Source organism: Antedon mediterranea, chromosome 11 (assembly GCF_964355755.1).
Source record: "Antedon mediterranea chromosome 11, ecAntMedi1.1, whole genome shotgun sequence".
NCBI classification, from domain to species: Eukaryota; Metazoa; Echinodermata; class Crinoidea; order Comatulida; family Antedonidae; genus Antedon; species Antedon mediterranea.
In genome coordinates, this window is record NC_092680.1 from 19,607,150 (window position 1) to 19,617,915 (window position 10,766).

General features: G+C 35.6%; 2 protein-coding genes and 2 long non-coding RNA genes across 4 annotated transcripts; all 4 read left to right on the forward strand.

Moving 5' to 3' along the window:
* Window positions 1-1,790: 1,790 nt before the first annotated feature.
* On the forward strand, window positions 1,791-2,787 carry LOC140062052 (uncharacterized). The gene is made up of 3 exons (XM_072108096.1): window positions 1,791-1,927; window positions 2,311-2,644; window positions 2,728-2,787. The coding sequence occupies exons 1-3, from the start codon at window positions 1,860-1,862 to the stop codon at window positions 2,785-2,787; spliced, it is 462 nt and encodes a 153-aa protein (XP_071964197.1). The 5' UTR covers window positions 1,791-1,859.
* LOC140062664 (uncharacterized) lies at window positions 2,785-4,851 on the forward strand. Its single transcript, XM_072108970.1, has 2 exons — window positions 2,785-3,761; window positions 3,965-4,851. Exons 1-2 carry the CDS (start codon window positions 2,792-2,794, stop codon window positions 4,231-4,233), a joined length of 1,239 nt encoding a protein of 412 aa, XP_071965071.1. The 5' UTR covers window positions 2,785-2,791; the 3' UTR covers window positions 4,234-4,851.
* Window positions 4,852-5,550: 699 nt separating this feature from the next.
* Window positions 5,551-7,150, forward strand: LOC140063134 (uncharacterized). Its single transcript, XR_011847574.1, has 4 exons — window positions 5,551-5,862; window positions 6,022-6,221; window positions 6,374-6,587; window positions 6,743-7,150. It is a non-coding gene; the product is annotated as an uncharacterized lncRNA (long non-coding RNA).
* A 2,161-nt stretch (window positions 7,151-9,311) lies between these two features.
* Window positions 9,312-10,406, forward strand: LOC140062673 (uncharacterized). Its single transcript, XR_011847514.1, has 3 exons — window positions 9,312-9,634; window positions 9,795-10,000; window positions 10,151-10,406. It is a non-coding gene; the product is annotated as an uncharacterized lncRNA (long non-coding RNA).
* Window positions 10,407-10,766: the final 360 nt, after the last annotated feature.

Below are 10,766 nucleotides of genomic sequence, written 5' to 3' on the forward strand. Positions count from 1 at the left end.
TTTACAATATAACCAAGTTTAACAGAAACTAATTATATTTTATATGTATTGTTATTTGTACCTACATATACTCTAAATATAAGTGTCTTACAACAACGTGTCGTGCAACAACTAACACCGTCAAAAAGTCTTTATATATTAGCTAGACCATAATAAACTGGAAAGCTTTTGACAGTGTTGATGACGTGTAAAACACCCGCGTTTTATTGGAAGTTTCTGTCACGTGCATGCGCCGTGCGTAACCTCACAACAGCATTCTGTTTACTTTACACCCTGGTTACCAACTAAAAAACTTTCACATCATCCGCAATCGATTTGATCAAAGTTTTTCTTTAAACTTTATAATATCAATAGCAAGTTATTTCAGTTTATTCAAACTACGTACGTATTTATATAAGATTTAATTTTTTTGTATATATTGTCTAAAGGGAATGTTTTATAGCTTTTAAACACACTTTTTGAGTATTTGTTTCAATAGGCTAGGCCTACTTTACATCAAGTCCGGGGGCAAGCGTCACGCGCAGCCACTGACTGGGGAACGTCATGCGCGCAAAGCGGGCCGGGCCTCCTGCGCACAAACGTACTTAGTGCCGACGATAACACAATTAAATAGGCGCGCTAGATTTGACATGGCCTACATACATAATATAGACTGGCTTAATTATTTTTTATCTAGATTTGTGTTTTTAAGTGCATGTTTTTTATTATTATTAATTAAAGTGTTCCGAAATAAATATTATTTGAACTTTGTTAATGTTTGTGACTTTTTTTTTATATCATCGCGTCGATCGCGCGTTGTTGTTTTTGCATTCGTAAAAAGAAATGTATCTGACGTCACACAAACACCTTCGATCTAGTGATTTGATTGGTCAGATTAAAGCGAATTTTGCACGCCGCGCGGGGGGCGCCAGGGAACGAATTCACCGCGTTGAAGTTGGAAACAAAAAATAAGCATGGAGATAAGCTCTTTGAATCTACCGCGACGGTGGGACACGCGGCCCCGATGCGAATTCACGATATTGAATCGCGGCGGTGGTGTGATATATCGATTTCAACAATGTGAAATTCAGCGCGGTGAATTTATAGATCGCGAAGGCGCTCTGCGCGCGGTGCATACGTCACAAGGTATACAGTGTAATATAAAACAACACACGAATGGCACAATATAATGTTGAAAATCAAAATAATGTTGGCAACATTTATTTTAAGATCTACTATTAGTCCTGTTGAAATATTCCTCTTCATTGCCTGGCTATATTTGTGCTGTATATGCTTTCTAAAGCGTGGTTCCCACTAGCGACGCAACACAAGGACGTAACGCAACGCAAGTGAATTAACCAATCACAAGCGATGGCTTATTCGCTTGTGATTGCTAACTATCACAACTTCGCTTGTCATTGGTTAAAACGCTTGCGTTGCGTTTACGTCCTTGCGTTACGTTCTAGTGGGAACCAAGCTTTAGTCTGAACTCAGCAATATATGCTTGGGACTATTAATAACAATTATCGAGCAGATACGACTGGTCTGTTGATTTATTCCTCTCTATTACTGTCTATGCTGTATATGCCTTTTTCAACTCAGCAATTTGTATATGCTTTCACTAGTATTAATCAAATTAATTAATATACAATATAAAAATAATAACAAATATTAAAATAATTAAAACATAGTATATCATTGACCAATAATAGTTTATTCAAAATTTGTGAAGTGAAATGCATAATAAATTAATATATTTTAAAAGTTATTATATACACCTTCTTTATATCAAATCATTTTATTAATGACAATATTATTATATTGCACACTAAAATGTATTGATATTAATAATCACATGCATTTGAAATAATTATTTCAGAATGCCTGGAGAACGAAGAAGCCTTCGTAATCTATTCAATCGGAGAACTCACAGGAGGAATCAAACGCTGTAAGACATTATCATTACTACAGTATAATCACATAACAGCATGCTTACTGTACATATACATTATTATTTGGATAATGTAAATCGTTTTTAATACAATACAATTCCAAAATGACAATCTGGTACAGTAATCCTATTAAGAGGACACCTTCTGGACCCAATAAAGTGCCAAGTGCCCCCCCCCCCCCCATACATTCCCCATTATTCATTTTATGGTAAATGGATGCCTCATGCCAAATGATGGATTGTACTGTATTCTGAATTCGTTTTTTTTTTTGGTAATTGCCTTTACATTTAAATCATATTATTGAGCATCAGTAAGCATAACTTATTTTTCAAATCACATTTAATTTGAAACTATTTCTTATGGAGTTATTATCTTTTAGGGATCTTGTTCCTGCACCTCCTCCAAGCCAGCAGGAGATTAAAGATGAACAGTCCTTCTTCAGAAGGATCTTTGGGTGTTGCTTCCCATTTGTTTTAAGAAGGCAGGCTCCTGCAGCACGAGCTCCTCCTCCGGTGCCTCCACCAACGCCAGCACCATCAGCAGAGAGTGGGGCATCATTGGCAACTGCAGCTTCACCAGTAGAGGAACCTGTTGACCATCAATTTCTGAAGACAAGGAAGCCAAAAGTTAGACCGGTGGTGGCAACTCTGAACTTAAGTCTTCCAAAATCACCAATTAATATGCTGAAGGAAAGTGTACCAGCCATGACCTTGGTGAAGAAAGAGGAGGAAGAAGTTGTAACACCAACACTTCAGAAGGTTCCTACATCTGATATTCCACTTCTTACTATGGATAGTTCAACTCCATCAGTGGATGTACAACTTCCTGTAATGGAATTATCAGAAATCACTGGTGAGGCTATGCCATCATTTGGGTTGTCTTGCAACGCCAGCAATGAATTTGAAGATGAAGAGACTAGACTCCAAGCCGACATCGACGAGATCTTTAGAATTGTTCCTTCAGCTCCTGGTGCAAAACCACTCTGCTACAGGTTTAGCCCTAAGAAGGTATGCAGTTCTCCATCAGAGAAGAGTGAAAATGAAAAAGACCTGTTCTGGAAGAGATCTCCAAGTGTTGATAGTCTTGATTCAGTTTGCAATGGCATCTTTGAATTGATAGCAAGTGGAAGCAAGACAGACCAGACTGTTGAATACAATAGGGTGAACGATATGACGCCATTGGAACGCCTAGAAGATATGCTTCCACCATTTAGAGTTTGTTTAAGTGGCAGAGTCAATCCATTCCCAGCATCATGCAACAATGAGCCAAACTTCTACCGCAAGACCTTTCTCAGCACAATATTTGCAGGAAGCTTTGCTGGAAACAATGGACTTGACCTTCAACCTGTCATCTTCAAGGGAAGTCAATCCACCCGGAGTGATAGGAAACTAAGGATAGAAGCACGAGTGATGCAACTATTTGTCAACAATGACAAATTCCTTAAAATCCACGGATCAATTAATGACGTCACTAACCGTCATCATCGACTTGGGGATTTTGCTCTTATCACTGAATTCGTCGGAAATGAGGAAAGTCATTTATCCTACACTCTGGATGAGGTATGTGTCAGCATGAAGATCGAGATGGGATTCTCTCGAATAACTGCCATCAAGATGGGAATTGACATCGCTCATGCTCTTCGAAGCATGCATATGGCTGGCTTACTTCACTGCAACCTGACCTGCAAGTCTGTGCTCATCAAGCCAAATGAGCCTCGCTATACAGTGAAGATCATTAAGCTTGGAAACACATGCCTCATTGATGCACCAATTGGTCTTGATATCAAGCACAGTGGAATCAAGACTAACCCATTTACTATAGTCAATGAAAGTAAGTACTCTATTTTTAAATAAACAGCAGCTCACACAAAATAGATTTCTTTATGTGGTTTTACAGTATTTATTCCTTAATAGGGGTTAGCTGTAGTGTTAAAACAAACATTGTTCATTTATTTCACAGGAATGTATTTTCTTAATAGGATGTCCTAAAGAAAGGGTTCTATTGTAAAACCATATTTTATTTATTTTCACTAGTTGAGGACGACTTCGCCCCAGAGTTGTACCAACAGGGTGCACTACCATCCATCAAAACCGATGTCTACAGTCTTGGCACCATCCTTTATGAACTTGGATCATTTGGCTATGTAGCATCGATGAAGAGACTTGGAAAGGAATGCATGAGCCAGAAACCAGAAGACAGACCAAGCTTGGAGACAGTCATTGCAACAATGAAGAACACCCTAAGACCTGGTGCAGCAAGAGGCCCGCGGACTCGTCCAAACGGCCCCAAGACACTAGGTTAAATCTTTAGCCACCATCGTCCATCACCAATAAAGCAATGTTGTCAATTTTTCATCGGTACTTCACTTGAAACGAATAATAAATAGCAGTGCCATCGGATACTCTGAGTTTGCAGGTTCAGGGAAGATTAGAATATAATGTACTTGTATATCGCCACCAAATAAAATACTATACTAAATGATGGATAAGTCTGCTATACAATGAGTTACAGAGTTGGTTCTTCTACAACACATCTTCAGCATTTTAAAGGAATTGTTTAAAATAATATGGCTAAATAGCTTTATTATCTAAGGTATTTTGATGCTATGTTTAACTTGGATTTCAGAGGTACAGACTCTTCAACTTAACTGGAATTCTGTGGGTTTGACAACCTACAAAAAAAAAAAAAAAAAAAAAAAGTTAAGTTTAATAAAGTACTATTAAAAGAAAGTATGACAACATAAATTATGAAACCCCGGCAATAAGTGTCACCTTGGATGTGACAAACCTGAATATGACAATTGTGACAAATGTAGCTTTATTTAATTGGTGATGGTAACGATGGTGGCAGACTTCAAACCCAACCAATGGCTGGTGGCAGTACATCTAATTTCAACCGACCCAGAGAATTCAATTATACAGTGACACCAACTGGGTTGATAAGTTTATGGATTCTATACAAGTATACAACAGGTAAATAAATATGTTAATCTTCCAAACATTTAAAAATAAATTTAAACTATTATGCATAGTTATAATTTTAAATGTAACAAAAAACATAACAGTAACTTATAACTTTAACTTTCAGATTCATGATGCAAATAGTCAACAGTATTGAATTAAGTGAAGGAAAACCCCCAAGAAAGGAAAACCCAAAAAATGGGAAAACCCAAGAAAGGAAAAAAACCCAAGAAAGGAAAAATCCACAAGAATGGAAATCCCAAGATGAGAAAAATAATGCACAGTAACACACAGTGTAGAAAAGTATCAGTAACATAAAAAAGTAAAGTATGGTGAAATTGGTAGTGTACTAATATCAACTAACCAGAATTTCAAAGACTTTATGCAACATCTTACGTTTTTGTTTATTTTTCTTTTTTTAGTACCTGGGCAGACACTAGTGGAAATTTGATTAGCGTTAAAATTGAATTCTTTTATACATTTCTATTACAATATATTGTACATGACAACATAATTGCTATAGCTCAATCAAAGGAAGTGTGTTAACCATTATACCCCAATTACACACTATGGAAACTAACTCTATTTTATAATACACTGTATCACATGAGTTATACAGTAGTCAGAAAATTAAAACAAAATGTTATTATACTGTAGCACTACTACTATTAAATTGCCTACCTTTGTTTTAACTCTTTAGATAAACAAAACCATTCCAACTGAGATAATGAATTGGACAGTTGTAAAAGATACGATTCAAGACGGGGACAGGATGCAAAATAGGATGCAGGGAACATCCGTGTCGCCACACCACACCTTGACAAATCAAACAGAATCCTGACAAGACTGGGACAAGATGCAAAATAGGATGCAGGGAACATCCGTGTCACCACACCGCACCACGACAAATCCAACAGAATCCTGACATCAAGTGACAGAGGAATCACCAGCTTCAGATTCAGATCTAAAAGGTGTGTAAAATGTAAAAGAAATTAATTTTCTTTTAGAAAATGGATGCTATTTTAAAATTCACAATGATTTAATAGTGAATTAAAGAGTAGAGAGCAATGAAGTTAAAATGTGTTTGTACTACTATTAGTTACTTACCTATATTTGCTTTAATTCTTTAGATAAACAAAGGCTAGATGCCAATTGAGACAATTTGATCAGTTGTGAAACTTCAAAGAGATGATAATGATAATACGATTATCTGTGAAAACTAACAAAACAATGTAAAGCCAAGACTTGCGCAGAATGTGAGGAACAAATCGACAGAATCCAACAGAATCCAGATAGCAATTAACAGTGGAAACTTGAACCGATCTAAAAGGTGTGTAAAATGTAAATAAATTAGTTTCGCTTTTAAAAATATACTATATTTCAAAATTCACAATGATTTAATTGAATTAATACATTTAAACAGAAAGTTAACACATAATTTGTATGTAATATTAATAATGAAATTATCTACCTTTGTTTTAGATAAAGAAAGGCTAGGCGCCAATTGAGAGAATTTGTTTTGAAACTTCAAAGAGATAATAATGATAATACGATACTGGGAAAACCGGAAAAACAATGTAATGCTAAGACTGGACTGGATGTAAGGAACATCAGCACTGTTTAAAAATCGATAGAATCCAACAGAATACAGATTGTAATTGACAGAGGAAACAACAAACTTGAACAGATCTAAAAGGTGTGTAAAATGTAAAGAAATTAGTTTTGTTTTTAAAAATATACTATATTTTAAAAATTCACAATGATTTAATTATTTAATACATTATAGTCAGAAGGTTAAATAATTTGTATATACTAATATTAAATGTCCTACCTTTGTTTTTAATCCTTTAGATAAACAAAGTCTAGGCAACAATTGAGAGAATTTCAGTTAGTTGTGAAAATGATAATAATACAACAAAAAAACTGGCAAAATACTGTTATGCCAAGAAATACACAGGATATGAGGAACATCACCACTGTAAAAAAAAAACTGAAAAAATCGACAGAATCCAACAGAATACAGATATAGACCGGGCACCCAGAGAATTTATTCATGTGAAAAGCCACAAGAGGTTTGATTGACTGATTATGTAGGTATTGGCTAAGATGCAATAATCAATGTTGCTGCCGGGTCATATATCCTGTAACTTTTCCCTGGCGACACCAAATAGGAGGGGTAAAAGCGAATTTAATCATGTGAAATACCACACGGTTAAAGTTGTTGGACATCATCCCCATATTATGTGTGTACAATGTTAAAACAGCAATGACAGCCACTTTATCCTGTAAGTTGCCTGAGTCAGTAGCTCCAAGTGACTCACTCACCCACTCAAAAATGGTGTTATTCATGTCAAAAGCCACACGGCTAATTCCTTTTGCATTGTAACTGTCACACATTGGGTGCATAAAAATACCATTGACTGCAACTTTATTCTGTAAGTTGCCCTAGACAGTATCCCAAAAATGCCTGTTGGGCCATACAAGATTTAATTATGCAAAGAGCCACACGGCAAATTCCTTTTACATTGTAACTACAGTATTATCCTTTGGGATAAACGAAAATACCATTGACAGTAACTTTATCTTGTAAGTTGCCCCAGATAGTAGGCCACAATTTCCAATTCCGACAAGATTGAATAACTCGAAAAGCCACATGGCATTACCCTACATTTACCATAACACTAAGATTTCGAGGCACTTAGTGACCATCCCATCGTTAAAAATCCCAAATTCAGCAGATGCGGATTCTGGGGTGTGTACTCGCAGAAGGCAGTGAAATATATATTATGCGGTATTAAAGCTATGTATAGATATAGTAATAGAGGAATAACTAAAGCAAGTCCGTTTAGTAAAAGCTAAGTTCGTAATGCATGTTAAACCTGGACACTGACTAAACTTAAGTTTCAAAAAGATCAATGCTTTTGAGTTATGATGTCATAATTGACGTATGCTACGTCGATGAAACTGAGTTGTTGGTGGGACAATGAACTTTTATGAATTCTAATACCTTGTTTGGAAATACTGTACAGAAATTAACAATCCTAGTTAGACTAATCACTATCAAGAAACAATGACATTTTAACATAGGTTTAGAAGAGAGGTTTTTAAAAGACAGGTGTTTTACAGATATAATGGAGAAAGTAAGACTGTCAAAATGGAGATGGGCTGGGCATGTGGCAAGATTTCAAGATAATAGATGGACATACAGATTAACAGAATGGCAACCAAGGGTAGGAAAGAGAAAATGAGGAAGACAGAAAAAAGGTGGAGAGATGATCTAACAACATACATTGGAACGGCTGCATGGACTAGGACACCAAGAATAAGACAGAAATGGAAATTTTATGAGGAGGGCTTCATTCAACAATGGATGAACTAATGCCTAGATAGATAGAACATAGGTTTTTAAAATACACCAGTTTACAACTGTAATAACATAGACATGTTTTAGAAGGAGAATCCGTATTGTTGAAATCATGAATATTGTAAGGTTAATATAATATAAAGTGTAGCTAATTAGATTATCAAAGTAGCATTGATATCATTAAGACAAGGTTTCGGAGACATTGGCTTTTAGAAGAAACAAGGCCATATACATGGCTGCAGTCGCGTGCGCAAATTTGAGGTAGTGTTTACAGACCGACTGACATAGTGAACTGTAGTCGCGGTTCTACGCGACTAAAAATTGAGAACCAACTAAATACAACCACACACACTTAAATGTTATGATAAATGTTTGGGTTACTGTCTAGGGGAAAATTGATGCTGGCTCACATGTTATGATAAATGTTTGGGTTACTGTCTAGGGGAAAATTGCTGCTGGCTCACATGTTATGATAGATGTTTGGGTTACTGTCTAGGGGAAAATTGCTGCTGGCTCACATGTTTTTTTTATATCTCAACGGTATTTTTCGTATCTCAGGGGTAATAATTACAATGCAAAAAAAAAATTAGCCGTGTTGTTAAATCTTGTAGTAGCTGGGGATTTTGTAGGCTACTGTTTTGGGTAACGTACAGACTAAAGTTGCTGTCAATGATATTTTCGTATAAGTCCCTCTGCAATTGAAAGTTATAACAATATGCCATGTACTGGTTCTTCAAATTATTCAATCTTGTAGGGATCGGAATTGGAAATTGTGGCCTACTATCTGGGGCAACTTATAGGATAAAGTTACTGTCAATGGTATTTTCGTATATCCCAAAGGATAATACTGTAGTTACAATGTAAAAGGAATTTGCCGTGTGGCTCTTCACATGATTTAATCTTGTATGGCTTAACGGGAATTTTTGGGCTACTATCTGGGGCAACTTACAGGATAAAGTTGCAGTCAATGGTTTTTCTGTGCACCCAAATGTGTGACAGTTACAATGCAAAAGGAATTAGCCGTGTGGCTCTTGACATGAATAACACCATTTTTTAGTGGTCACTTAGGGCTACTGTTTCGGGCAACTTACAGGATAAAGTTGCTGTCATTGCTGTTTTAACATTGTATACACATATGGGAATGATGTCAAACAACTTTTATCCATGTGGCTTTTCATATGATTAAATCTAATTTTTTACCCCTCCTATTTGGGGTCTCCAGGGTAAATTTACAGGATATGACCCAGCAGCAATATTGATTATTGCATCTTAGCCATATATCTACATAATCAGCCAATCAAACCTCTTGTGGCTTTTCACATAAATACATTTTATGGGCACATGGTCTAATAGTAATCAACAGTGGACAGATCTAAAAGGTGTGTAGAATGTAAAAGAAATTAGTTTTGCTTTTAAAAATATACATTATTTAAAAACTCACAATGATTTGACTGTGAATTAATACATTATAGTCAGAAAGTTGAACAATTTGTATGCAATACTAATATTAAATTACCTACCTTTGCTTGAATTCTTTAGATATACAAAGGCTAGGTGCCAATTGAGAGAATTTCAGTTAGAAAAACCAAGGAGATGATAATAATATGAGACTGGGAAAACTTGCAAAATATTGTAATACCAAGACTTGCACATGATGTGAGGAACATCAACACTCTTTCAAACTTAACAGAATTCAACAGAAGTCAGATATTAATTGACAGTGGAAACTTGAACAGATCTAAAAGGTTTGTAAAATGTAAAGAAATTAGTTTTGCTTTTAAAAATATACTATATTTCAAAATTCACAATTATTTAATTAATACATTATAGTGAGAAAGGTAAACAATTTGTATGTAATACTAATATGATATTTCCTACCTGTTTTAATTCTTTAGGTGAAAAAAATTGAGGTTCCAATTGGAAACAATGTGACAACTTGGAGAGTTATGAAACTTGAAAGTGATGATCTAACGACGGAAAAACTTGAAAAATAATGGCAACACTTTTTAGGCACAGTGTGGGGAACATCTGCTTCACCATTCAACTTCCAAATGTTATATCCTGCATAGAATTGAATAATATTGTAATATCAGTATTCATACTCAGAATGAAGTATTAAAAATACACAACTGATCATAATTTGATGTTTTTACTGTGTCCTTTGTATTACAGCTCTAAGTGTTATAGGTCCATGGTGTAACATTGCCCGCCACAATACTGTAACACCATCGACATTAATGTATAGGTCCATGGTGTAACATTGCCCACCACAATACTGTAACACCATCGACATTAATGTATAGGTCCATGGTGTTACATTGCCCACCACAATACTGTAACACCATGGACAATGTATAGGTCCATTGTGTAACATTGCCCACCACAATACTGTTACACCATGGACAATGTATAGGTCCATGGTGTAACATTGTCCACCACAATACTGTAATATCATAGACATTAATTTATAGGTCGATGGTTAACATTGCCAACCACAGCACTGTAATACGA

Bases quoted from the DNA above. Each gene is read 5' to 3' on its own strand.
- LOC140062052 (XM_072108096.1), top strand. From the start codon at position 1,860: ATGCCTGGAGAACGAAGAAGCCTTCGTAATCTATTCAATCGGAGAACT. The intron at 1,928-2,310 runs GTAAGACATTAT...ATTATCTTTTAG, and splicing joins CACAGGAGGAATCAAACGCT to GGATCTTGTTCCTGCACCTC. The intron at 2,645-2,727 runs GTGAAGAAAGAG...TACTATGGATAG, and splicing joins GTGTACCAGCCATGACCTTG to TTCAACTCCATCAGTGGATG.
- LOC140062664 (XM_072108970.1), top strand. From the start codon at position 2,792: ATGCCATCATTTGGGTTGTCTTGCAACGCCAGCAATGAATTTGAAGAT. The intron at 3,762-3,964 runs GTAAGTACTCTA...TATTTTCACTAG, and splicing joins ATTTACTATAGTCAATGAAA to TTGAGGACGACTTCGCCCCA.